Source organism: Poecilia reticulata, chromosome 21 (assembly GCF_904066995.2).
Source record: "Poecilia reticulata chromosome 21, P_reticulata-male-v2, whole genome shotgun sequence".
Taxonomy (NCBI): Eukaryota; Metazoa; Chordata; class Actinopteri; order Cyprinodontiformes; family Poeciliidae; genus Poecilia; species Poecilia reticulata.
Window position 1 is genome coordinate 10,909,139 of NC_088850.1, and position 27,973 is coordinate 10,937,111.

The 27,973-nt window shown below is 39.4% G+C and overlaps 1 protein-coding gene across 7 annotated transcripts in view; it reads left to right on the plus strand.

Moving 5' to 3' along the window:
- grm1a (glutamate receptor, metabotropic 1a) overlaps positions 1-27,973 on the plus strand; it is a 48,632-nt gene continuing 20,659 nt past the window's right edge. For 2 of the 7 annotated variants that reach the window (XM_008397733.3, XM_008397737.3), the window contains exons 1-3: positions 50-130; positions 781-1,612; positions 6,448-6,697. In XM_008397733.3, coding sequence (XP_008395955.1) covers positions 904-1,612; positions 6,448-6,697 — 959 coding nt within the window. In that variant the 5' untranslated portion in view covers positions 50-130; positions 781-903. Of the gene's footprint in view, positions 131-151; positions 382-412; positions 588-780; positions 1,613-6,447; positions 6,698-27,973 lie in introns of those variants that run through there. The other 5 variants (XM_008397735.3, XM_081602092.1, XM_081602091.1 and 2 more) reach the window with 5 other exon arrangements.

Below are 27,973 nucleotides of genomic sequence, written 5' to 3' on the forward strand. Positions count from 1 at the left end.
AGGGGGTTCTCGTTATCACGTTTCGAGTTGGATGAGCGAGAGGGAGAGGGAGAGAAACTCAAGTAATACCGACGAGGACCACGCGGCACAGAAGACGGACGAAGGCACGAGACATGATCCAAGGATTGGGGTAAGTTTTAACACAGCAGAACAATCCGCGTGCGTGGTGTGGGGAGCTGTGTGATTGTGTGGCCAGGCACGTTCTGCTTCGTGGTTAAATATTATTAAGCCAACTGGTGTCAAAATATTTCATTGATAATCCTGACTTCATTCGGTGATTGAAAAAAAAAAGAAAGGAAAGAAAATCCACGATCTATGAAAAATAAGAAAACAGTCGAGGGAGGGAAGGTATTTTGTGTTTCTGTTCGTGCTAAAATAAAGGTGGGTTTTTTTTCTCTCTCTCTCTCGTATATATAGATTATTTAGGTTAAACCGTGAAGAGTTTGGATCTGCGGGGATGATGCGTGCAGACAACAGTCCCATAGACGTCCTTGTAACGTGTTTGGAAAGCGCGCTGTCCGTGGTGCTGAAATCCGGTTTCTGTATTTTCTCAATGAATGGCACTGACAGTATCTGCACTCAGCCAGGTGGAATAGTTAAATTCTCTTTAAAGGATTAGAGACACGCATTTGAACTGTGATTTAAGTGGTTTGTTCAAAGGCTTCCTGACAGGAGATTGTGAAACAGGGCGTGTGGAGAAGAACATGCGTGCTTAGTAAACTCTTAGCCTTCTTTCCCCCATACATCTCAATTTTCTCGTTTTTTTTTTTTTTTCTGCAGGTGCCTACGGATACACTCCAAGCAACATTCCCACAGGTAATGGCTGTGATAAGCGTGGAAGCCCTGACAGACAGCAGATAATATGCCATCGCAGTCGGCACGGCTCACGCTCTGTGGCACGACATGGCACGCGTAAAGATGAGTTTTTTCGCTCTCCTGTGTCTCCCCGCATGCCTCGTGATCACCCGCAGCAGCGGCAGCATCCACGAGAGATCGGTGGTGCCCCGCGCCGCGTCCCGTTCCGTGGCCCGCATGGACGGGGACGTGATCATCGGCGCGCTCTTCTCTGTCCACCACCAGCCGTCTGCCGAGAAGGTGGCCGAGCGGAAGTGCGGGGACGTCCGGGAGCAATACGGTATCCAGCGGGTGGAGGCCATGTTCCACACGCTTGACCGCATCAACGCCGACCAACACCTGCTCCCCAACATCAGCCTCGGCTGTGAGATCCGGGACTCTTGCTGGCACTCCTCTGTTGCCTTGGAGCAGAGCATCGAGTTTATCCGGGACTCTCTCATCTCGATTCGGGATGATAAGGACGGTTCCAAATGGTGCATCGACGGAACCCCGTCCAACCAGCCACCGCCTTCAAAGAAACCCATAGCAGGAGTAATCGGCCCCGGATCCAGCTCTGTGGCCATTCAAGTGCAAAACCTTTTACAGTTATTCAATATTCCACAGATTGCCTACTCTGCCACAAGCATCGACCTGAGTGACAAGACTTTGTTCAAGTACTTCCTAAGGGTCGTTCCTTCAGACACTCTGCAGGCCCGGGCCATGCTGGACATCGTCAAGCTTCATAACTGGACCTACGTGTCTGCAGTCCACACTGAGGGTGAGAAAAATCAGCACCGACTCCAGATCCAGTTTTTGAGGGATCTGGCCCAGATTTATTTCAGTTCATTTTTAAACCTACAGATTGATGGGTATTAAAACCCTAAAATGCCAAATGATAATTCATTAAATTATCATTCATATGTGGTCATATGACCACAACTGGAACATTTTTCTTTTTGCAATATGCTGATCACTTTGAAATTCTCCCCAATTCGGTAAATTGTGTACTTTATCTATTAATTGTTAATAAAATGTTTACAGTTCAACTAATAGTTAAAGTATTTACTAGCTATATTTCAGGATAATCTCAATGTACATCTCAACAAAATAAACATTAATTTACAATGTTTTCAGTGTAATGTAATAATGAAAAGTTAAAACTAAAAACGGATGTCCTTAAATAGTAAAATGTATTAAATCCTTTCAGTATTGATTTGATATTTTAATTCCTGTGTTGGAGTGCTCTGGAAAGTAATTATTACTGCTGCAAGTCATCAAGCCTGAAGATGATTGGCTACGCTAAACATCAAGTGAACTTTAAACCAATCAGTGTAAGCCCCACCCAGCTGCTTACCCTCATGACAGACTAGAGTAACGATTCAAACATGTTAAAAATTTCAATTGGTAATAATACAGAAACGAATAAATACATAATTAATTGTATGTGATACAATCACTGAAATATATATATATAAAAAACAAAGGTGACAAAAAACATGCACAAGGCTTGATGTTATGTCTTGACCTGCTCAGAATTAACTTTGAGGTTAGAGGTAGGTCTACTATGACAGCATTGCTTTCATATAGTTGTCTTGGCTATATATGATATCTATGAGAACCAAAGTAAAGTAAAACACCCTAACGTTGCTTTAGAAATGCTCAAAATATATTTTGTGTTTCAAAACCTGAGGGCTCAGGGTTAATGTCCTAAAAACCTTTTTAAAGTCTGGCAGAGACCAACTCTGTACTGCAGTAAAGGGTCTTATAATCCAAAGCTAGTAAACAAAATACCTAGTTTATAGATACCCGGGTTCTCTTGATTGCATCTTCAATTAACCATTTCAGCAAAGCATTTCTTTGTATTAGGAGTGGCGCAAGAGCCTATCAGTTGTTACATTTATAGAAGAGGAGTCATACACTTTGACATATTGAGGATCACAAGCCACTGAGGCTTCACAGGTCCTCAGGGTTTTATGGTGCAATATAAATATGCACTGACCCCAGGGCAGTTTTTACTTAGATTTTTTTCCCCCTAAACTCCAACTGAGTTTGTTTTTTTTTGTGTCAACCTTTTGAGGTTGAACTCGACATCATTTTCTTTGTAATAATGTCTCACACTTGGCAGGAACATTCACATGTCCATCTGCACAGTAAGACCATAAAGAGTGCTCCTATTGTTTCCACAACTTCACACCTAATGTGCTTTGCCAATCGGATAAAAAAGAACGTGTGAACTCTCTGGCTTTGTTAGGCTGGCCACCATAGCAAGTTTCAGAACTGTACTACAGCACACGAGGGACTATTTTAGTATAGACACATTAATACTTATTCCATTTTCATTTGGAGAGGACGTGGTTAAGAATTATGCAACTGCTTCAGATTTCATCAAATACCTATTAATTAAACTGAACGTAAATTCTCATAAATACACTTACATTCTAGCATAGTGATTAGCTTCTACCCTTTTTGAAAACTTTTCCTCATTTGCAGCACATCGGCTATGTTGTGGTGGAGACAGGAGATAACAGAAAAAAGGCGTGTTGGGTAGACAGAGTAATTACTGTGAAATGAATTATGTCCGTGGCTTTTCATTAAAGTCTTGGTGAAACACAGTCAGTGATGTGCACCCAAATTATGACTGACAGGCTGCATTAACCAGGATCTCTCCCTAAGGAACTGCAGACATGCTGGGAGTGTAAAACATCTTTGGGGAGTCTTATTATAGTTAGGTATGGGAGACGAGCGCAGGCTGGCATTAGCTAAATGGCAAAGGGAGTTAGGAAAGTGCAGTACCTGAAGGGCTATAGGTGATATCAGGTATTTGACCCTTCTCTGGGAATGCCATCAGAAAACTCAAGAACTGCAGAACAATGGCATAAAGGAAAAGTTATCATTTATATCAAATGCAATACAGAATGGCACTGGAAAATCAATAATTGGTACAGAAGCTGTTATTTTGTGATCTATTTTGTGAATACTTATAATCTGAATACTCGCAAATCACAAGTATTCAAGTGACGTTCTTAGCAACATTTTTCATCACAATAGTCATTTGCCAGATGCTTGTTACGTTGTTAAAAATTCAACAAATTATAATGAATCCCTTGGTTTTGAAATAAACAACATATGAGAGTTTTATAATGAAACTTCTCTACATTTCTGCTGCATACATTTCAAGCATAGAAGCACTGCATTCTGCCTAAGCTGTGACAACATTTGGACATTCGTTGACATTTTTTATTTTAAATCTCTTCGACTCGTTCAACTTGTATAGGTTACTATGGTCGCCTTTGATCAATCTGAAAGAGATTGAAATTTGTTTTAACACCCTTAGCTCAATTCCCATAGAGGCAAAGTCATACTCTGTCCATGAAAATAAGACAACATTTTCCAAACTTGATTGAAATTGTTTGGAGCTAATTTAAGTATTTACAACCCTTGAACTTTTACACGTTACACTTCAGTGTCTTTCACCAGATTTTGCTGTGATAAACCTGCAGAGAGCAGAACAGAATTGCGAAGTGAGTATATAAGGTTTTATAACAAATAAAATCTGTAAAGTGCGGCATGCATTTGTAGTCCACCTCCTTTGGCTGTAACATATCTAAAGTGGTGTTAATACTTTCGCAAGGCACTATCCTTGTTTGTCTTGTCTTTAGTCATCTTGAATCCGTGGTCACGACTGGCTCAAGCTCATCAGTTTTCTATCTCCACCACCCGAGACAAGTTATAAGAGCAGCTTGTTGCCTGTAGCAACAGCCAGAGCTGTGAAACTGCATAAATTACCTGTCTTGATTATCATCTGTGTGGCGATGAATGCTTAGTGAGGGTTTTTTGTTGTTGTTTGGTCATTGTGAGGTGTCAACTAATGCACCGCCACCTACCAGTCTCATAGCTGAGATGGAGAGAGTAAAATAATTGGATATCATTATTTCCATTTACCTGCAGCAGAATGAAAAGAGGCAATTGAAAATATAATCAAAGGACTATTGGCAAACCAACACATGGACGCATTATGGACCTGCGTAAATGAATTACACTGATGTCTATTTCAGTAGCAATGTAAAGCTTCACCATGTGCAAATGTACGATTGTTTGTCCTCAATCATGCAAAACATGGCATAGACTTCCTGCAAGGATCGGGGCTACTCATCAACTGCAAGACAAATGTTTTCACATATTTACAGCAAGGTGGTTCTGATTTCCCTATGATGACATGTCTGTTGAAATGCAAAAACGTGTTCTGTCGCACACAAAGCGATTGGATTGTCTGTGTAATCCAGCTCTCTGACTGAGAAGCTGTGGGGTTTTCTCATAAATTCAGAGCAGCGTTGCAGTCTACATGGAAGGAGAAGATTTAGACGTAGAAACGGCTTTGCCAGGCTCTTGATTGGGACAGTTTAGAGTTAAACAGGGACAGGCATCTTCACCCCTTTGGGCTTGATTGCAATCAGCAGCAAGTCAAGTCTGACTCTCATTATCAGTGGATCAGAGCTTTGGGTCAGTCAAGGATTGAGGCAGTGAGAGACTGCTGAGATGAGTCCTTTAGGCTTAACATTGATTGTCTTTTACATAAATATGTAGATGATGGCTTGTAAAAAATAAAAACATTTTAACTGTACTCTGATAATCTGCGTCCTTTCAAAATGAAAACAACCCGAGTGAGTACAAAATGCAGATTTCAAAAGACGTTTTATTTTATTAGATTAAAAAAACAACAATAACAACAAAATAAAACAATTCAAACTAACTTGACCCTAAACCTTGGCCTGTTTGTGCCAGTGATGACAACACCTGCCATGAAGCATTTGTAATATTATGAGATGAGATTTGTTCAGGCATCATTTCTAAGGTGAAAAAGGATGTGTTTCCATTACAAATGTGTGCAAATCGTTGTCTCTATTCTGCTAATGTAAATAATAATAAAAAAAATTGTAATTGTGGTGTTTCCATTAATTAAAAAATGTAAAGTACAGGTGAAGTCATTAAAAAAATCAAGGGAGCGACAGATGCAAACAGATGTAAACATTAATTATATGAATAATTCGTTAGCGCTGATCATCTATCAGTTATCAGAGGAGACGCCGGCGTTTCGTTCAGGCGTCTGAGTGACAAGCCCCTTATTCTTTGGGGCAACTATGTTTGCAGCCTTTTGAGGGAAATTGTAGCTGACGATTTTACAGAAGAGCAGGGGATTCAACACGTTTGACTGACACAAAACTTGTCATGAACTGTGCGATGTTGTGAGAGCTCTGGCGGAGCCAGTTGCACATTTTCCGAAAAAGCGAAACAAAAACAAACATAATCCTCCTACAACTTCCCGCCGTCTTCTTCTTCTTCTTCGTTGTTTTCGCCAGCAGCAACATCCGGCTGTTGATCACGTGACTCGGGTGGCGCGAAAAAACAGTTTCCATTGCAGTTTTGCTAAAAACGGCCGAAAAACAACCTGATCCTGGCGGGAAAAACTTATTTTTTAATCAACAAACAGATTTTTTTTTCCTCTCTCAAAACTGACGTGTTTTCATTAAGCAATTTTAAACGTATAATTTCAATTTGGGGAATTCTATGGTTAATGGAAACGCAGCTAATGTCTGCTTTATTAATCCCCTTCAGGAAACTATGGGGAGAGCGGCATGGAGGCCTTCAAGGAGCTGGCCTCTCAAGAGGGCCTGTGCATCGCCCACTCGGACAAGATCTACAGCAACGCCGGAGAGAAACACTTTGATCGCCTTTTGGGGAAACTGAAGGAACGTCTGCCCAAAGCCCGTGTGGTGGTGTGTTTCTGCGAGGGCATGACGGTCCGTAATCTTCTGATGGCTATGAGGCGACAAAGGGTGCGTGGGGAATTCCTCCTTGTTGGCAGGTATGGTTGTATGTATCTGCATGTTTTTTTTTTTTTCGTTTTTTTTTTTTCCCCACCTTTTTAATTCACAGTCCAGAGCATCTTGCTGGATGACAATGACTCTGTTAACAGGCTGGGAGTTTAAGAGAGACTGTTTTGTCTTTCCAAAGCACATGTCACCAAGGCAACCAAAAAGAATCAGACTACATAAGAGCAGCACTGAATAGAAATGTTTGTCTAGATTGAGTAATTGTCATTTCTGTCACAGATGTACAAATAGACAGTCAGTTTTTCCTGTACAATGTCTACCTGCCCTCTCGAGGGTTGGATTTTTCTTACATATGCATTTGTTACGTTTTGTTTCAGCATTGACTCATTCGGTTCAAGCACTTGAATTATAGAAATGTCTCCTAATTGGATATGCAATTAAGCTTTATCTCACAATTAATTTAAGCGTTTTAAAAAAAAAAATTGAAGTATTTATTTGCATATATAATCGCTGTTGTCAGTCACAGCAGTGACAGGGTGTGTTAGCATCATATCCACAAGCTAGGTTGGAATGATGGGGTGGTTTGTTGAGCCGTGGGAGTGGAACCTTGATAGATCTTTTCACGTGTTTTTCCCCCACAGACATGGTTATTTATCCCATACAATTCAATGGAAACACAAACAAATCTGCTAACATAATAATAAAAAAGAAAAATGGCAACATCCTGGTTGCATAGATATGCACACCCTTAAAATTATTCACTTCATTAAAGCATCTTTTGGTTTACTTCCATGGCTCAATCTGCTTTGGTGAGAATTAAACAGCATCTCACGTCAATAAGCAAACAATCTGCCTCTTAAAAGTTCTCAAATGTTGGGGATTGTGTCTTTTGTACAGTACATGTGTTCACGTGGCTACAATTTTTCTGTTCATTTTAGTTTTAGTTTGGGGCTCGGCCAGTTCTAAAATCTTACATTTCTCTTCAATCTTACATTTCATTTCTAGTCTTCTTGATGTTTCACTTGTAAGAAAAAGATTTCAACTTCACAGCCCTCCGCTCTTTTCAGATAAATGGATACAAAGGATGATATTGTTATCTCATGCAGAAGAACACAGCCAGTACTTGACAGATATTTCTTCAGTTTTCTTGGTGTTACTGTCAGCCTCTTGGCAGCTTTATTGACCACCTTGGTTGTTGCTTTTTCATCAATTTGGGACAAACTTCAAGTGTTTGTAATGCTGTTGTTTTACTGTAGTTTTAGCTGTGCCATGTCATTGAGTTTTTTTTTCTTTTTTTGTACTGTTAAATTTCTAACCTTAGACTCTTTTGCTAGATGCTATGAGTAAATTAGATGCCATGTTGCAGAACATAAAAACTACGTTGGATTACAACAAGCAAAAACGAAAAACGTAGTAAATTCATTTTGATGTCTGCACTCCAACAGGCAGGCATGCTGCCATGACTTGAACTTATAAAAGGGGGATGGAGGGAGAAACAATAGAGCAAACTTAACAATGTTTTCAGAGATTTGTAGGTGGCTAGGGACTGAGGTGGAGATAAACACTGAAGAAAAACCAAAGTTGGAAAATCTGGGTTCCATTAACTTAGTACAAGTTGGGGGTAGTAAGAATAGGTGCTCATTGCAGAACACAATCTCATTCCCCATGAAGACTGCCCTGTACCTAAACCCCAACTTCTTATTCATCACGTTTTATAAAATAGCAAGGCTCTTGTCCCTTGTCTAAAACTAAATTATCATTTAGATGAGAATCAGGATTAATATTTTCATTGAGTTTTAATTATGCTTAGCATATGCTTAGCAGATAGAGATCACTTGATCTAATCCTTTCATGTTGAAGAATATCTTTTTGTCATTGTCTTCATCTTTGAATGAGCCTTTCTCATATTATTTTCCATAAGCAGAAGTGAAGGGGACTCAATAGGCGTTCTTACCAGCTGCCTGTTTATATTTCTACATCCAATGCAACCATGCATACCTTAGTTCTTAGCAGGGCAGTCTTCCTTTTATTTTTTTTGAATACCATCTAAATTATCTATTGTAACGACACTCTAAGACTGGCTCCCACATGTGTCCCTTTCCCTTTCCTCCATAGGAGAGGGAAAAAGTGAATCTTTTTTTAGCTTTTTGTGGAAGTCTCCATGGGAGGAAGAAGTACTTCTAGGTCACAGAAAATAAATGGAGATAGAAAGGAGCGTGTAAAATGACAGCGCAAGTCTGGGCCAGCACAGATGCTATGCCATGTGTGTGGCCAAATAAAGCTGGCAGGTAGGTATTAGCTCACCAACGGGAGCTTGTTCCCCTAATTTATGCTTTCACCCTTCAGGGAGCCTCTTCACATGACGTGTGCATGTGCATTTTGGCTTGTTCTGTGTGTTACGTTTGCATAAAGCAACAAGGGACATTCAGACTGATGGCACACAGTTGGTAAAGAGGCAAAAAACAAGTCCAATGTTCTAAGTTAAGACCGGATTTTTGAAGTTTTAGTCAATAATTTTGGATATAGGGACATTTGAAACAATGGTAAAATCCTAAAGCTATATGTGAAAGTGCTGTTTTGTCACAGTTTATGTCTCCTGATGTGGTTTGTTCCCAGTTGTAGCCAGTTGCTGCTTTAACAGCCCAGTATGCTTGTAATAATAATAATAATAATAATAATAATAATAATAATAATAATAATAATAATAATAATAATAATAATAATAATAATAATAATAAAAATCAGCTTAAAAAGTAAGGGCAAATCCCTGCTTCCGTCAGACAAACCTGGTCCATGAAACATGTCTGTGCTTTGAAACTATTTTTAAACAACAAATGAAAGCAGTGCAGTGAACTCTAGCAACCTTAGTGGTTTGGATATTTTTGAACTGGAAGAGCCACAGGCTGAAAACAACTTGTTCAATTCTGAAAGTTAAGGTTTGGCAACGCCCTTTAATGGAATGTCTTTACACTGGATGAACAACCCATCAATGTGGAGAGGAATTTAGGTTTTTGTCACCTTTCCAGGTGGAAAGGTATTAAAACACTCCCTCTAATATTACCTGGAGGATTTGCTATGTGATGCTAATGCTGCTGACTTAACTACAGGTATTTGGCTTTTGGTGATTTGCCTGATATCATTGGCTCAGCTTCAATGCGCTCTGGATAGATTTGCTTCTGATAGACTGGCGTTGTGGAGCTCATACTGGAGATCATTTGAGCAAGCTTTTGAGGAAACTCTAAGCAGAAAGGAAATAGCCAAACAGTGAGTTCCTATCATTTTGCTTGATAATGCCAGAAATACAAAAACCATGGTGGATGATATGAACATTTTGATTCTGCTGCTTCATGCATGAGAGTAGGTGGATTGTGCACAAGATTCCTTTCAGAATCACAGAAACTGCCATGAGTAAGACAGCTGGTCATTTTAAGCTTTCAACCTTTGTAGAGCAACTGAGAAGTTAAATCATAAATGTAGGTTTGACTTTAATAATATTTTACTTAGGATGTGTAATGTGCAACTCTGTGCTGAGAGCATTGCAAACAATGGCTCAAGTTTACATATTGGCAATTATTGAAAATGAAATGTTTTAGATCAATACTAGCAGCAAAAGGGTCCCAACCCTGAACCAGTAAGTCAACTTTTGCCTCATAAGCCATAAAATGAGATTTTATATTGAAGCTTGTGTCTCTTTGACATTATTTCAGTTGCAGCTGTGCCAGGAAATTGCAATACACAAAATAAAGCAACATAAAAGCTTTTGATTCAGAACATCAGGGTGAAATCATCATCATATGCTACCGGCGTGGTGGTTTTCATCCTCATCTCGTACACTGTGATGATCGTAGAACACCACAGAGGCAGACAAAAACACTACAGCAAGTGGGCGCGTGCGAGTGGTTTGAATCTGAGAGCTTTTTGTTGTTGCTGTTCATCTAACCTGCTCTTCAGACGAGGGCCGTACGTGGCGTCATCCTCGACCCACTTCATCCTTTCATTTCAACCTTTTCCATCCACTCTGCTTCTCTGTGGCCCGGCGAGTCTCTTCTCGTTCTCTCTCCGTGTTTTTAGCGATGATTGTCTCAGGCAGCTCTCTCAGTTTCTCTATGACTCCAAACATAGAAACCAGCTGCCAGTGTGGTCTGAACAGAGAAAGAGGAACTTCCATTCCCGACATATTGTGCCCTACGTATATTCACGACACTTGAACCTTTTTCAGTGTCGTCACCTTTAAACCACAAACGTCAGTGTTTATGTTTTTAATTCAATGGAAGAGCACAGTGTAGAAATAGAAAGGAAAAAAAATTTCAAAAATTTTTTTTACTTGTTTTTTTGCTGAAAAACATAAAAGTAGCAATGGTTAGGCTATAAAATAATGGCTCAAGCTTTGGATGTTTCTCATCTAAAAATGGAAATTGTATTGCAGAGCTGCAAACCTGCCAAACTGGTTGGTTGGAGAAACAGTCAATATCCCCATGGTGTGTTAAAGTCCACACACATGACCTATATGAAAGCAGGGCAAGAAGAAAGTAATTGTTGAAAGAAAGCTGTTGTCCTGGTGAAGCATGGTGGTGGTAGGATCATGCTTTCTCTGACAGGTCGGTAAAGGAGAAGTTCTAGATAAACTGTGTAATCCATTATATCATGATATATGTGTTTTATAAATAAAATACAGTGGCAGAGGCATTAAACTGACTTGGTTCAGATACGTGGAAGACGGTGAGTGGTTTCTCAGCTCTGCACTTAAGACTAATTGAGGATGAATATCGGTATTCTTCAGGTGTGGATTCTGAACTTTTCAGATTGAGAGATCTTGCAGAGTAACTAATGATAAAAAGAAAAATGGAAAACAAAACAAGTCGACAGAAACAGAGAAATTGGAAGAAGATAAGAGAGCTGAGGATGGAGATTTTGTTAGATTATCATCTGTGGCTTTCAGTTGTTTTCAAAGATTAAACGCTTCCCAGCAGACTAGAAATTTTTTTTTTTTTTTGCTTAGCAGGGAAAGTGGAAAATGCTAGCAGCAACAATCCAAAACCAAAACTTGCAGCTCCACCGTGGGCAGTTTTTATTCACCATGCAAATCTAAAATGGTAGTTTTTTCTTTTTTCCTATACAGGAATTAACTGAGGGGTTGTAAGCAGAAAACAGACCCCCCCAAAAAAGGTCTAGTTGTATGGACTGACTGAAAAATATTTTAAATGGAAAAGTGGATATCAATTTATAATAGACAATTTCAGATCGACCCCCCATTCAGTACTCAAGAATATTTATTTATGCTTGACTCATACAGATTTGCAAAACAAAAAAAGTAGAAATATCAGTGTGATGACCTTCCTGACGCACTGCATTAATAGAAGGTTGTGAAGTTTGCTAACGAAAGGCCGGCACATCAGCTCTGGACAAAATCAGTAGCCTATTAATTTAGCTTTTCAGCAGGTCAATGAGGCTACTATGCTTTGTTTGAATGAAAGACCAGCTTCGACAAGAAATGCGAACTACTCAGAGAGTGATGGTGCAGATGGCCACAGAGTTTTCACTTGTTAGCTACGTGCCAAAGCAACATGCACAATGGCTCCCAGTGTGCATTGTTACAGTTCAAACTTGATTCTGCTTCTTTCATATATCAGCGTCTTCACCAAATGTGAGTCCCTTGAGACTGTAAGCTACAGATCTGTGAAGCATATTATCAAACTAAGTTAGGAGCTGAGTGTTCATTTTGTCCCCTTCACTGGCCAGGGCCCCTGTAGAAGCCAGGCACCCTCTTCCTGGCTCCGATTGGTTGTTTCAGGCGGACCAGTGTTTTTCTGTAGCGGACAGCAAGTCCACACGGTGAATGCAGAGGAACTAGCTTTTTTCACAGCTTATCTGTCTCATGCTTTACTGTCACAACATAGTGATCGTTTCAACAACTATGAAAACATATTCTGAGCTGGAGATCTCTCAGTTCTTCCAGAGTTCAAAATCACCCTTCCATGGAAGGGTGATTGGAACTAGAACATAGCTGTTCTTGCAAGAACAGCTGTGCACACATTAATATATTTATTCACTTACTAGGTGATGTATAAAGGTATCTAGCTTTTGTTTAATTATGGGTATCAGAGGACAGGGGGTTGAAAAGATCCATGCACACCACACTTTTCAGACTATTTGTGTAAAGGCTAGGAAGCCATGTTTCATTTGACCTCTACCTTACATTTCTTTACTTCTAGCTTGTGTTAATCCTTCAAATAAATCCGAATTAAAATACAGTGAGTTCGTAGTTTATAAGTGGAAAAGAACTTAAAACGTTTAAGGGCTGTGAATCCGTCACAAGACAATTTAAATGTAATTTAAACCTTCACTCAACTACTGCCAGGTAATAAAAATAAGTCTCTCGGAATCAAGATTTGACTCATTTCAGCTCATCTTTAGCTCAGGTACAACCTCCTGATTGTATTTAACACCTATTTTTGCAAAAGCAAGCAGCAAGTGAAACTGGGAGACGTGTAAGAGAAAGTGGCCCCTCTAACGTTTGCTCTGTAAATTACACCAGATTCAGGCATGAGGAGTCAAACCTGGTTTCATGTTGGCATTTTTGAAAACAGGAATTCAGGAAATTCATTTATTTCAAAGTTGTTTTGTCGCGAGAGTGGAAAATATGTTTGTGAGATGTTAACAAAATATTTAAATAGTGTCCCCAGGGGCCAACACCATTAGGCTCATTTTGCAGTTCAAAATGTTACAAGGAATCTCTGAATGCGGAATAATAATTTCCCACCCGCTCCACTTTAAAATGAAATGATCGTGGTATTCACGTCTGTCTGTCTGCTGTGCTTTAGTTTGTGCAGCTTTTCAAAACCAGCTATGCATTATCTGTGCGGTGGCCTTTGTTATTGTTCCCTCTGCCGCTTCCCCACCACCAAGTTTCTGAATGGTGGCATGCAGTGAATCCACCCACTCATTTGCCTGCTTGCTCTCTTGCAATTAGAAGCATTCATTTTCTCTCTCTCTCTCTCTCTCTCTCTCTCTCTAATGCTGCTTCAATGCCGTTATTACCAAACACCATTTGCATAAGCTTCTTTTCCACATGTAGCGCTCAGTTCTCTCCTTCTCCTACATGGAGAAGGATTTGGTCGGGGTCCAATCTTCAAGACTTTGGTCTTGTTTAGTCTGTCAAAAGAGGACACTGACTCGCTTGACACCCGTCATTGCGATTTGCACGACTCTTTATCTGTAAAGAGAAAGCTGGAAATCTGAGCTGCATGTACCAGCTGCATTCAGCTGTACCATTGATTTTTTTTTGTTTTTGTGTGTGTAAGAGGAGATTGGCGTTTTCCTCCGAGACTGAATCATAAAATGTTTAGGGCTACAGGAAAAGAAGCGTTTCTGAATGGACACATTTCTACTGCCTTTATCTAGTCATTTCTGTGTGTTATCTTCTCTCCGTCTCAAGGAGAGCAATAAAGATGTCAAAATTTCCCTCCTGGCTTCTTGACATGAGTTATTTGGTAAATAGCGGGCATGAGCAAAGAGAGAGGCTCCTTCTGTCAATAGCACTGAAAGTAATGATGAAATAAATGGGTCTCTTTTTCAAGCAGCTCTGCATGTTTTTATTTTTTTAATCAAGCACAATCCATCCTCCTCAATAAAATGTTTCAAAATATTCAGAATGAAATTATTTTTGAAATAATTAAAAAATCCAAAATGTTTTTGTTACATAACTCAATTTAAGAATCCCACAAATATGCACTTCATTAGCTAAAAGAATAAAAGCACTACCATGCTTTGTAGAACATGTTTCACTAATCCAGTAGTTTACAAAATAGGTATCAGAATGAAGTTCATCAACATTAAGGGTTTTTGATCATTAATGATTATTTGTCTTCCACCAACATGTCTGCTGCACATTTCTGTGAAGATTAAAGATACTAGTTTTGGAGCAGAAAAAGAACACACTTAATAAATGTCTAAAAGTGTCTACATTGTGAGATTCCAGTTTATGATTTATGATTGAACAATGACAGTCTTTGAACAGTCAAACCAGTTTCTGACAGTTTGGGAAAGATGGACACAATTGGATTTCCCATAAGGATTTTGATCCTAAACACAACAGTGGGCATCTGGAATGGCTCTGACCTCAACACTGTGGAAAATGTAAAATTATACAGTTTGAGTCCTGTTACTTTACAAACTCTTGTCAAAGAAAAAAAAAGAAAACACAATCTCCATGCTTCGATCAACTTCAGAAATATGTCAGCCTTGAGATTTCCTTTCTATCCTATTTATTTTCTTTTGTTTGCAATTACCTAGGGGAAGAAAAAACACTATTTTAACATTAGTGACCTTTCTGCCACGTTACAAACCTACCAACACAATATAAGGGGTCAAACTTTGGCAGGACTCTGCATTGAAATTCAGTTATCATCCAGTTAAATGCCGCAAACACAGTTTAGTTTCTAATTTCCCTGTTTCACATTCTTTTATACCCAGGGGTGAAAGTAGTTATAAATTCTGAGATATATATATATATATATATATATATATATATATATATGTTTGTTAAATACTTAATGAAACATATTCCTGGCGACGCCTCTGGTTCCAGCTGTCGGCAGAAGCTCAGAAGTGAAGTTAAAAGCTGAATGAAGCTTCATATCAGGCAAAGGAGTCTGAAAACAAAGAATCAAAAGAACTCTGTGAAAGAGGGGAGTTTTAAAGACAGCACTCATCTTTCAGAGAAGCAATCAACTAACTGCAGTGCATTCTGGGTAAAAGTGGCAGACAAGTTTGTAGTTCCCATCTGATTGAACAATTCCAGCTCTTGGCAGGGCTCAGAAGTGAGCATAAAAGCTGAACCAAGTTTCATGTCAGAAAAACAGTTATGAAATAAAGAAATAAAAAATAAACGAATGTGATGGAAAAAGGGACTCCATAATCAAAATTCCAATCTTCAGAATAAGATACAAGCAATAATCCTGCATCCAGTGGAAGTGAGCTGAAGAAATAAAATATGACCATCCTTCTTATCCTTTTCAAAGAAAGTAAAGCAAGTAATTAAAATGCTCTGAAAATAAAATAACAATACTGACCTTTTATTTATTGGATGCCATTTTTATATTTTAGTTTATATAAACTTGCATTTTAGAACAATGCAAGAACATAAGTGAACCATATATTTGTTTAAAACTGTGTATGTAAGGCTCAGTTTGATTAACCATCTGTAACAACAATAAAGAGATTTGGTAAAACACAATGGGCATCGAGGTAAGGTCAGTGTCTGGCAAAAAACAAGTTCCTGCAAGGAGGAGTCATAATGTTACCACTTGGGAAATTCCCACCACACTTTCTCAAGAACTAAAACACGACAAAAACAATATAACAGCAGAACTAGCATGACCTAGATTAAACATATTTCAATATATATGCAAAAAAGAAAACCATATAAACATATTTTGTAAAATGCATAAATATAAGCAAGTACAGTATATGTCAGTTATGACATCACTCTCTGTGTGATGTCATAATGTCATTCTCTTGTTATGACATCATAAACAGTCTTAAGTACTTGAACTTTTTCCCAAGAGATCTTTCAGTGGAGCATTGAAGAAAGAGTGGCAACTTGTAAAACTGTTATGATGGAGGATCCAGAATTTCTTGAAGAACTTGAGGAATTTTATATAAAGATTCAAAGAAGGAGGTCGCACGGCTTAAATGCAGAGGAATTAGAGACTGAAATGGCGGAACTAATGACGAAAATTTAAAGATTTTATGATTTGGACGAGTCAGAAGAAAATGAGATATTGGAGGCTGTTACGGAACATCTGAGGCCAGAAGTGAGACAGCAGCAGAGTCCACCCTGGAGTATGTGAACTTTCTTGTCTGATTGTGGGGAGTCTTTTATGAGCGGCTTCAGTTTTGGCTTGGGTTTTGGTACAGCTGCAGGCATAGTACTGGCTGTGTGTTGCAAACTCCTTTCCTAAACACTAATGTGAATATGAATGGTGCTTGCAGAACCTGGCTCTTGGGACGTGGAATGTCTCCTCTCTGGGAGAGATTGGGAGAGGGGTTCCTGCCTCAAGTGGAGGAGTTTAAGTATCTGGAGATCTCGTTCACAAATGAGGGAAAATGGGAGATCAACAGGTGGATTGGGGCAGCGTCTGCTGTGAAGCAGGCACTGTACCAGTCTAGTGGTGAAGAGAGAGCTGAGTGAAACAGCGAAGCTCTCAATTTACCAGTCGATCTTTGTTCCCACCTCATCTGCGGTCATGAGCTGTGGGTCATGACTGAAAGAACGAGATCCCAGATACAAGCGGCCGAAATGAGTTTTCTCCGCAGAGAAAACTCATTTCTCTGCGGAGAAATGAGTTTCGGATGACCGAGAAGCTCGGTCATCCGGGAGGGACTCAAAGTAAAGCTGCTGCTTCTCCAAGTTGCGAGGAGCCAGTTGAGGTGGCTCGGGCATCTGGTAAGGATGCCTCCTGGACGCCTCCCTGGTGAAGTGTTCCGGGCACGTCCCACCGGGAGGAGACCCCAAGGAAGACCCAGGACACGCTGGAGGGACTATGTCTCTCGGCTGGTCTGGGAACGCCTTGGGATTCCCCCCGAGGAAGAAGTGGCTGGGGAGAGGGAAATCTGGGCCTACCTTCTGGTAGGCCCCAGAAGGTAGGCCTACCAGAAGGCCATCCTTCAGGTAGGCCATCCTTCAGAAGGTAGGCCATCCATAGATTTTCCTCTATGGATTGATTCCTCTATGGATTGAGGAAAATCCATCCATTTTCCTCTATGGATGGATGGACAATCCATCCATAGAGGATGGATGGACAAAAACCATTGTCCATCCATCCATTTTCCTCTATGGATGGATGGACAATCCATCCATAGAGGAAAATGGATGGATGGACAATGGTTTTTGTTATCATGCAGTTTCTAAGGGCTCGGCATGTAAGAGGATGAGGAGGTTCTACAAACAACTCTACGGATGATTCTTCACTTTCACTTGTTTTGCATGACCTGTGGAGGGTCAAACAGAGTTGTTTACTCTGTTTAATTCCCTGAAATTGATTCACTTACATGGAGATTACATTGTTTCTTCGGTGGAAAATGAAATCCTGGGTACGCCTCGCTGTCTTCCTGCAAAAAGGGAGGACAAAGGTTACTTATCTGACAAAATTAATACAAACATGATAAAAGAAGAGACTAAATAGATTCCTCAAAGTGAGGTCCTAGCCTGGGGTCTTGGGACTTTCTGTTTGGACGTCGTCTACTGGGTCTTTTGGACCTTCTTTCCTGCAATGAAGAGAAAAAAAGACATTACTCACCTGGTAGGTTGTTTACTTGTGATTTGGGGTTTTTGTTTGGTTACCTGCAGCATCTCCTGAATTGGGTGCTTCATTTGCAGGTACTGGTTATAAAAAGTTTTATATACTTTAATTGTAATGTGGGCTGCACAGTGGTGCAGTTGGTAGCACTGTTGCTTTGCAACAAGAAGGGTTCGATTCTCGGCCCTGGAAGACTCCATGTCTTTCTGCATGGAGTTTGAGTTTGCATGTTCTCCCTGTACATGCATGGGTTTTCTCCGGGTACTCTGGCTTCCTCCCGCAGTCCAAAAGCATGACTGTCAGGGTTAATTGGTTTCTCTAAATTCTCCTTAGGTGTGTGTACATAGTGTTTTGTCCTGTGTCTCGGTGTTGCCCTGCGACAGACTGGTGACCTGGCCTCTTGCCTGGAACGTTAAGTCTCATCAACTTGTTGTTTGTACTCATTGAGTCCATCCAACAACTAAAATAAAATAAAAAAGGAAACTATTTGAAAGTGGTGAGGATTTCGGCTGGTAAAAAGTTTAACATTTTAACATGTCCAGACACTACGCCATTTCTACGGAAGCAAACTGAAAAGTTTTGAACAGTACAACTATGTCAAGTAATGACAGTCTTGTGTATAGTTAGTATATTGCTGCTGTTGTATACAGAAAAAAACAAATATATTTTGCTGACAGTATCTTGGGTGAGTTTAGGAATATTGTTTACCGTGGAAAAGTCTTGACCAAATACATTATTCACATAGAACTTTTAATGTCAAGACATTTTTTCATTTATGTTGCCGCTTGTTACGCAGAACGGGGCTTGTAATGTGGGGCTCACCTACCGGTCCGGGATAAATCCATTCTCCTGTCTCTTCTCTGACCCTTTTCCCCTTTGCAAAGAAACTTTCCAAAGACATCTGATCTGTTTCTTACTCATTTTGCTACTTGTGGCCTCAGTGTTGGTACGCAAGTAACCAGACTTCCAATGATTCACTTCCTGCTAAAGAGCCCCCTGGTGGTTGAAGAAAAATCCACATATAAACAGCTTATAGTCTGAAAAATACCATAAATGAAAAAAAATCTGAATGCTCTCTAGTATTGTTCAGGGGGCCGGGCCAAATGTGGAGGTGGGCCGTAGTTTGGGAACTCTTGTTCTATAGAGTCCTTTTTTGTTTAATTTACTGGTGTGATCGCAACTGAACTAACGGGCGCCCGTGAGAAACAGCGACCGCGGCTCTAGTTACCTGAGGCATAACGCTACTGTACAGGAACTGCTGCAATTTGTTCTTATGTACAGATTCATTAATATACCGTCAGTTATCAGCTATGAAATTAAACTGTTCTGGAAGTTGTTGGAAAATAATATGGTTATGTTCAGGAGTTAAATTAGTTTTAAATTCTTGGGAGTACTATGAAAAGTATAGTATATATAGTATATACACATATACACACATACACACACACACACACACATATATATATATATATATATATATATATATATATATATATATATATATATATATATATATATATATTTATATATTAGGGGTGTAGTGATACAATAATTTCACGATGCGATACGATATACAATATTCTGGTCACAATACAATATGTATCACAATATTTGTTGAACGATACAATTCGATACGATTCAGTGCATTTTTACGATTTTCTGAAAGATTTTAGAAGGACAGAGTGATTTTAGTGACATTTTGTGTTCCATAGACTTGAATTTTGTTAACTGAAAACTGATTAAAAGCACCAACTACACAATACCCGACTCTGATTGGACAGTTTAACAGTCTGCAGCTGGACAAAATGAATCAAAGACGCAGTGAGAGAATTAGTTTCTGTCTTTTAATTCATGTGGATTTGACATAAAACTCAAGTTTAAACGGTAATCCAGGAGCAGAGTGGGGAGATTATCAGCCTCTGTAGATTCTCAATATGCAAATGATTGCACGTATGTTTTTTTCTGTTGGACACTGTGGCTGCATTTTGGAGTAAAAATGCAGCCACAAATGCAGTCTTTTGGACTATGGGGAAAAAGGCTTTTCTACCTTGGCTCCCGGAGTTAGCCGTGGCTGTAAGCTGCTTTCTTCTAACTGCTAAAGTCGTGGCTCCGCCTCACGCCGTAGTGATCGACTCCATGCAGCTACGCAGCGCCGCTACTCCCCTGCTTGGATCTCTGAGTAACTGCCTCTCAGACTGCCAGGATCTCATCGTTCTCTCAGTCTCTGATATTCTTTGTCTGTTGCTAATAAGAATGATCGATCAACCATTGTTACCATGGAAATCCTCACTGCGCCGCGGATTTCGGCTGCGGGTTTTTCCTCTTCGTCTTCCTGCTCAAAACACAGCGCCGCTGCGCGCGCGCTCCGGATGTTATCAACCCATGTTCATTCTTCAGGTTATCCTTTATATACAGAACAGAAGCCGCCAAGCTAAAAACTAATTATGAAGTGAATGCTACCAGTCGAAATTTGCATTAACTTCGCGATCTCACTGCTTTTGCAGCTGCTCCGTTCGCGCCGCTACTCCTTTGCTCTTCTCCGTTCCGCTTCTCTTTCACGGTTACTTGCGCAACTTTACTTTGTTTCTCAACAACAAAATATAGCCCATCGTTATTTATTGAAGATTTTACATGTCCAAAAACACAGGAATCTAATGTTTCGTTTCGTTTTGTATGTTTGGAAGCTCAGTCCCTCTCACATAATCGGAAAAGCCGGGGAATGGCGGCGCTTTTGACATTTCTCTGACATTCCGAAAAATGTGGTTTACTAATTTTAGCATAACTCCCGTTATACTTGGCCTATTAACACAATTGAAAAACTGGTGTGTAGTTTATAATGTGCACTTTAAACTCAAGTTGAAACTGAGATTGAGGGAGGCGGAGTCTTGCTGCTACGCCGTAACAAACTAGACGTTAAAAAAGGCTATGGACCCCTATGGTTTAACGCAGTGTTTCTCAACCTTTTTCGGGCCAGCGCCCCCCTAGCCCTTATCCAGGTCCCTCACCGCCCCCCACCAAAAAATTTGTAGGCTACTTTGCACTGACTATTATTTTATTATTAATGTTACTATCATTATTGTAGATGTTTTGAATCGGCGCACCGATTATGTTTTCCCGTACACTTCGCGCCCCTTACGCTCCTTCACCTCGCGCACATAACGAGGTAAATGTAGCGAGTTTTTCCGAACGTATGTTTCTACGCTCCTTTGTGGGGTTGTGCCGATTTATGTTTTCGCATCTACCTGAATAATGTGTAGTTGCGCCCCTGCCCATGGCACTTCAACAATATTATTTTACCTTTTATCTGGAAATAGTGTCTGTTTATTTTTGCCATACAGTCCTCTGTATTAATTATTGCTCGAAAGGTCTTGCCATACCAGTTTATTCCTCCGTATTTACTTTAGTTTCTTAGTTTATTCTTGCATTTTGTTTTTCATTCATTTCCATTTAGTTTCATTTGATTAGTATTATCCTCTCTCGGTTTATTGCTATGTCCACTTTAGTTTCTTTCCTGTTGCTAGATTTATTTTATTGTTTATTGATCATCAGTAATATTCATTCATCACCTGCTGCGCCGCTTAATCGTCATGTTTTTCACATCATGTGTTGATTTTTCACGGTTCAGCGTCGGATTCTCTGTTTTTATGCCATAATTCACATCTAGTTTGTCGCTACGTTTTGCCCGCTTCTCACGTTTCAGAATTTTGCGCAATGTGCGCGGCTTTTTTTAAATTATTTTTTTTAACTCCCTAAGATGCAGGGCGGTCGGGAAACATATCTTTGGTGAAAAGGCAGACTGACATAAAACTTTTAAAACAACGGAAACAATTACGGCATTCTGATTATTGAAATTTTAAAGTGCTGTGGTACCGTTGTTCCATCACACCCGTTTCACGTCGGACCACTTGCAGCACCGGTGTTAACGCTATAAAATGAACGCCCTCTATCGTGGTATCACCCATGGACGGATTTCTTTATTTAAATGGGTTAATTTTTCAGAGGGATACAAAGTGAAGGTATCGTGATTTTAGTAATTAAGAGCGATTTTCTGTTGTTCTTCCATGGTAGCAGGCAGCTTTCAAACGGAAATAAAACACTTTTTAATATAAATTGCTGCTTTGACATGATCACAGAACTGCCAAAACGTAGCCTACATAAATACCAGACAAAGTGAATCACAGCAGCGTCATCAGCCGGTGTAACGCTGAACTGATGCGGAGCGGAGCTGCGCCAGGAAGCTACAAACACTGAATAGAAGAAGAGCTGCCATCGATACCGTTGCAGCCAAGCATGATTTAATGTTACGCAATACATTTTTACCAAGTTGCTCAAAGTCTAAACTGGTATTGTTGTGGATTTAAGGTGTAAAGTTTACCTTCGACTAAACGCCCCCCAAAGGCATCCCAGCGCCCCTCTTTTGTAAAAATGTCCGCCAGCGCCCCCTGCCGGCCTGTGAACGCCCTCTGGGGGGCGGTACCGCCCACGTTGAGAACCGCTAGTTTAACGGATCAATACTCGCGGATGAAAAATCGATACTTTCCGAGTGCGGAAAAAATCGATATATATATATATATATATATATATATATATATATATATATATATATATATATATATATATATATATATATATATATATATATTCCCTTTTCACCCTCCGTGAGTGGTTTCTTCCATCCTCTGAGCTCAGGTCCTCTACCAGAGGCCTGGGAGCTTGATGGTTCTGCGCAGTAGAGTTGTTAGAGCCTCATTTTCAACAGTGGAGCTATAAAGGTTGAAAAAGGTTATTATTTTGGGGAAAGTCTCATCAACATCAATATTTCCACTAAATAAGAGGCAAAAAACAAAATTGCTTGATAAAGGGAAATCCTCTCAGACTTTGAGCCTGACAGCACCAAACAATTTTTTTATATTAGACAATTAATTTAATTTCACACAATTATCACGGAGCCATTTGTTTGTTAAATACTTAATGAAACATATTTACCGTATTTGATGTTTGTTGTATTCACAAAGAACGAGGTAATTAGTCCAAGTTTGTCGTTTATTTAATGTTCAGAAACTACAGGCTGTAATGAACCACAGCAAAGGTAAAGCAACCTGAACAGATGATCAACTCTAAACCACTCACACCTTTTTACTCTCCGTCTCTCTCTGTCATTTAAGCACACCCGTTGCCATGGCAACCTCCTGCGCTCCACAAACCGACCAGAGATTATGTTAAAAACACAACATTCAGTCATTTACAATATTAGGTTTGCAGGCTTGATATTTATTTTGATATCATTAATAGGCCTCCCTGAACACAGCGGTGGTTGATTAGTTCATTTTAAACTCCTGCTCTGTTATTTTGATAATGGAACCGGAACGCACAGAATTGCGCAACACCTTGTTGAAACAATAATCACTGAGATTATTATTTTTGTTGTGTCATTCATTTGAACATGTTTTGTTGATTTTTGTTGTTGTTTTTCTTTAATAAAGTTCTGAACGTTTTGATAAGGAGTCAGAGGAGGACGTGCTGGTCTCAGCGTCCTGGCGGCGTTCAGTTTGTCACCTAAAGCCGAGATCGACTCAAAGCCTTCCGCGATCGACATGTTGCACCGCTGCTCTACAAAGCACAAACAGTTCAGAAACAATATGAAATGGGAAAAAAGTTATTTATTAACTGATTAAGTCGTGTTTTAGATTGTTCTTGAAAAACTAATCAGTCACGGTTAATTAGTGGGTGCAGTCACGGCTGCACAGTTTAACCCACTGATTTTTTACAGCAGACAGCCGCTCCCCTCTCTTGCAGGTACTGCGTACCCCCACTAAATCTTTTAGGGGTACGCAGTACCCTGCCGTACCCCCTTACTTTCACCCGTTTATACCTCACACAATGGGTTAAGTGTACTATGTCCATTTATTCTGCTTACTTCTCTTAAGACTTGTGTGAGGAAAAAAAAAATACAAACGGCTTCATACCAGTTTATTAACTCTGAATTTCCTATGTGTAGGAAACTTAGGTGCTCTGAGATTTTCCGTGGCATTCCACATGAAAATCATTCCACTTTACGTCTGAGGAGAAGAATTTATTGAACCAAAGCACAAAAAAACAAAACAAAAATTAACTTGCGTGCTGCTTTCGCCACAGTCTCCATGGAGACATTGTTTGACCTCTTGACAAAGTTGGTGTGATCATCGCATTGCAGATCTGTTGAGCGCTCTGTCAGCGGGGCTTCGCAGAAGCCAACACAATGGCCCTTTCTCAGCAGACATGGCTGAAAATGTTCTATTAATAAAAAAAATAAAAAAAATGCATCTTTAAGTAAGAAATGTATTGCAGTAAAGGAATTGTTCTGAATCTTAATTCATGTTGGGTGAAACCTGATGAATTTATTTGTCTTCGCTTGTGGAGAACAATGTGCTGCACCTGGATATTTTTATCACACCTATGATGTTAATTGAGAGCAGCCACACATTGTCAAGGGCATCTATCTTTCTAATTGATGCCTTGTGCTCCAAGTGCCTTGTGCCGCGGCTCCACGGCATTGAAGGGATCAAAAATAGCTCACTGGCCTCGCATCTGGACATAGCTGTCACAAGCTGATTAGTGGAAGCTGTAAGGCTTTTTGTGCAGACAGAGGCCTCTAGAACAAAGTGCGTGGGCGCTAGGCTTTTCTACAGAACAATGTAACTGAACCAAACGATTTGTTTTTTTTTTTTACATGTATTAGTTGAATTTTTAAATGGCACATGTCCAAAATTGTGAAAGCCTTGGATGTTTTTGTGTTCTGCCTCAACCTTGTGTGTTCAGCCAATGAAAGAAGCCATTTGAAAAGATGTGAAAGGAAAGAAAAGAGAAGGTGAGCATTGAGTTTGCAAAAAAAAAGAAAGATGGCTATGGTTGCACTTCAAAAAAATCTATACAGGTAGTCACATGTACAGTGACGTAAAAATATATTTCCCCTTTGCTAGTTTTCCTTATGTTTGATGATTTCACACTTACATATTTCAGATCATCCAATATGTATTTTTTTTAAATCAAAGATAATCTAGGTAATTACAAAACACTGATGCTTTTAATTTATTCAGAGAGAAAAGAAAAATCTAACGTAACCTTGTAATCCAAGATTTACAAGGCCATGGATCTGTAAGACTTTAAGACTCCACTGAACCACTGAGAAATCCATTAACAAATGGAGAACAAATGGAAGAAAGGTGAGCCTTCCCAGGAGTGTCTAGCACAGCAAAAACATTTCAGGAGCAACATCAACGTGTTTAGGTTTACTCCTGGAAACTTACTGTTCTGCAGCTTCTAGGTTTGTTGTGCTGGAGAAGGGATGCATCTAAAAGTTGCAGGACATTAGCACCTTAGAACTGGGCTTAGGGACCAGAATCTAAAGCATTGCAGTTCTCATTGCTTTAACACAGAACAAGAGACTTAGCAAAATGTTGTGTATGTCTCACGGTTGTCAGAAAATATCTTGATGATTCCCATGATTTCTGTGAAAATACTCTGTGGACAGATGAGGCAAAAGGAGAACATTTTGAAAGGTGTTCACCGTGTTTCCTCTGGCGCAACACTAACACAGCATTTCAGAAAAAGAGCAAAGTCCCGGAAGTCCAACACGGTACTGGTAGCGTGATTCTCTGGGGATGTCATGACCTGGAAAACTCAACGCAAATTCTGCCCTGTACCGGCTCCCTGCCAGGATCTGCATAAGACTCTCCACCCATCATTTCCTGCCTTGTGAACTGTTGGTTCACAGTGCAGAACATTTAAAAACTAATTTGCTCAGGCTGTCTTGGTAAATATTTATTTGATCTGAATCATTTACGCGAGACAAAAATGCACAGAGGACATTTTTATGATGCCATCACCTTTTTGATGTAGTGTAGGTAATTTGACATTTAACATTCTGGATGCTATCACTGGACTACAAATTTTCTGAAACGTTTTAACAATTGATTAATGGTCCTTTATTTGATTGTTATTTAAGAGATCACTTTTTATATAGTCGGGTCTTAAAAGCTTTCAAATAAACTGATAGCAATTCTTTGATTTTTACAGGCAAACGGGAAAGTGTAAACTTCACCAGAACTTAACCCAGTTTAAGAAGAGCGGCGCTAAAAAATTTAACTAGTTGCTTTCAATATTTTAATATCTTTTAGAACCATTTGGGAAATAAATGTTGTGAAGGGATTTTGAAGTGAACAGAATCCTTTCGTAGTAAAAGGAAAAATAGACCCCTCCCCCCTGTGGTCCTTCCTGTTAACGCTCAGGACGCTGATCTCTCAACCTAAACTGGGGCAAGATGAATTAATAAAAACGCAGCTTGCATGGCTTCCAAGGACCACTTTGGGTCTATGCATCACCTCAATAGAGTTGTGTTTACTATGAGGCAGAAAAATGGATGAAAATTAAACTACAGAAAGTCGGATTATATTTTTGTTTGTGGAGTCTTCAGATGAATACGTTAACTGCCTTTGTATGGACCATATTGCATTTAATTTTTTACTATGTTCGAAAGACATATTGTTTATTGATGTAGATCAAGTTTTCTGATAAACATAGATAGGATTGTATCGTTAGAGGCAGTCTGGGGTTATATTTCTCATCTATTCAAATTAAACATTGAGATTTTTATCCAATAATACTAAAAAAACCCAACACATTTATATTATGTTACTTTATATCCTGCAATTCATTTAAAGTTGTGATGCATTTATTTCATGATGTATAATAATCAATATAAAATCTAGAAGTTTTGCACTCAAACTTGAATAATCAACTTTTTAGCTTTTTAAAAATTATTATTTTTTAATTAATCAGCAATCATGTAAAATCTTAATATGAGCTAGAGATGCATCAGTCTATCTCTTATTTTCCCATTTTTGTCTTGATTGGTTTTATTTGGTGATCAGCAGGTCAAATAAATAACATTTTCAAAAGAAAACAAAAATCAGAGTTGCTCAAATTCTCGTGCAACAAGTTAGACATTGAAGAAAATCTTGAAATGCGTACTGGCCAGGAAGTACTAATCAGTACATCTATAATTCCCACTAACAATAACCTAATTATTGTTCCAATCTGTGAATGATTACAAGTTTTGTTATTTTTAAATCCACACAGCAAATTTAGGAACTCTTCACTCTCCTACCCCACTTTTCTAAAGCAACTCTTCTGAGTCGTCCTCCTAGGAAAACGGTGCATGTGATTAAATCTCTTCACTGCCAATTAATTCATGATTTTATAAATATACATGCGTACTTTCAAACTGGAACCAGATCATCCGACAGAGTCCTCGATTGCCACAACTTTCATGCACTTCTGTGAAGTAACCTAAGCTGCTGACATGTGTTTTCTCATCTAAGCAACGGCACATGTGATGATGTGTCAGTAAATCTATCAAGTATGAAACTGAGATCAGGGCTGACTTTAAGGAATAACATGACACGTTTGAAAAACGTCGTCTAGATATGCCTTTTGTGAAATTTTACCCTGTTGTCCCACTTATCTGGCTTAGTAAAAGGCCATCAAATGCACGAGGACAAACTCTTACCATTCTAAGACATCTTCTGAGTTTGAGTGAATGCTTCCTCACAGGCATGGAAAAAAAGTTGAATGTTACATAATCTGGTTGCATAATTTTATTTTATTTTTTTGGCAAACTGCAACGAGGACGATCAGGATTTATTCATTATGTGATAAAACCTGCAATTATCCAAGTCAAATGTTATCCTTCTTCTATCTTAAACACATTTTTTTTTCTGCTGAAGGAGCTACAACGCAGCTAATTACAGATTATCTGTCAAATTGTCCTGTTTTTGACCACATTATGAGTCAACGCATTTAATGCATGTGCACTTGATGATGCTGTAATGCTGTCCTATGTGTTCATGAAGCTTGTTCACAAAACCATTACATGACCTTCAACAGGTGCACCATACCTTTTCACTTTCTGTCTGGTTTTAATGTCAAACACTCTGGTCCGTTGCACATCGCTTCCATCCAGAAATCTTC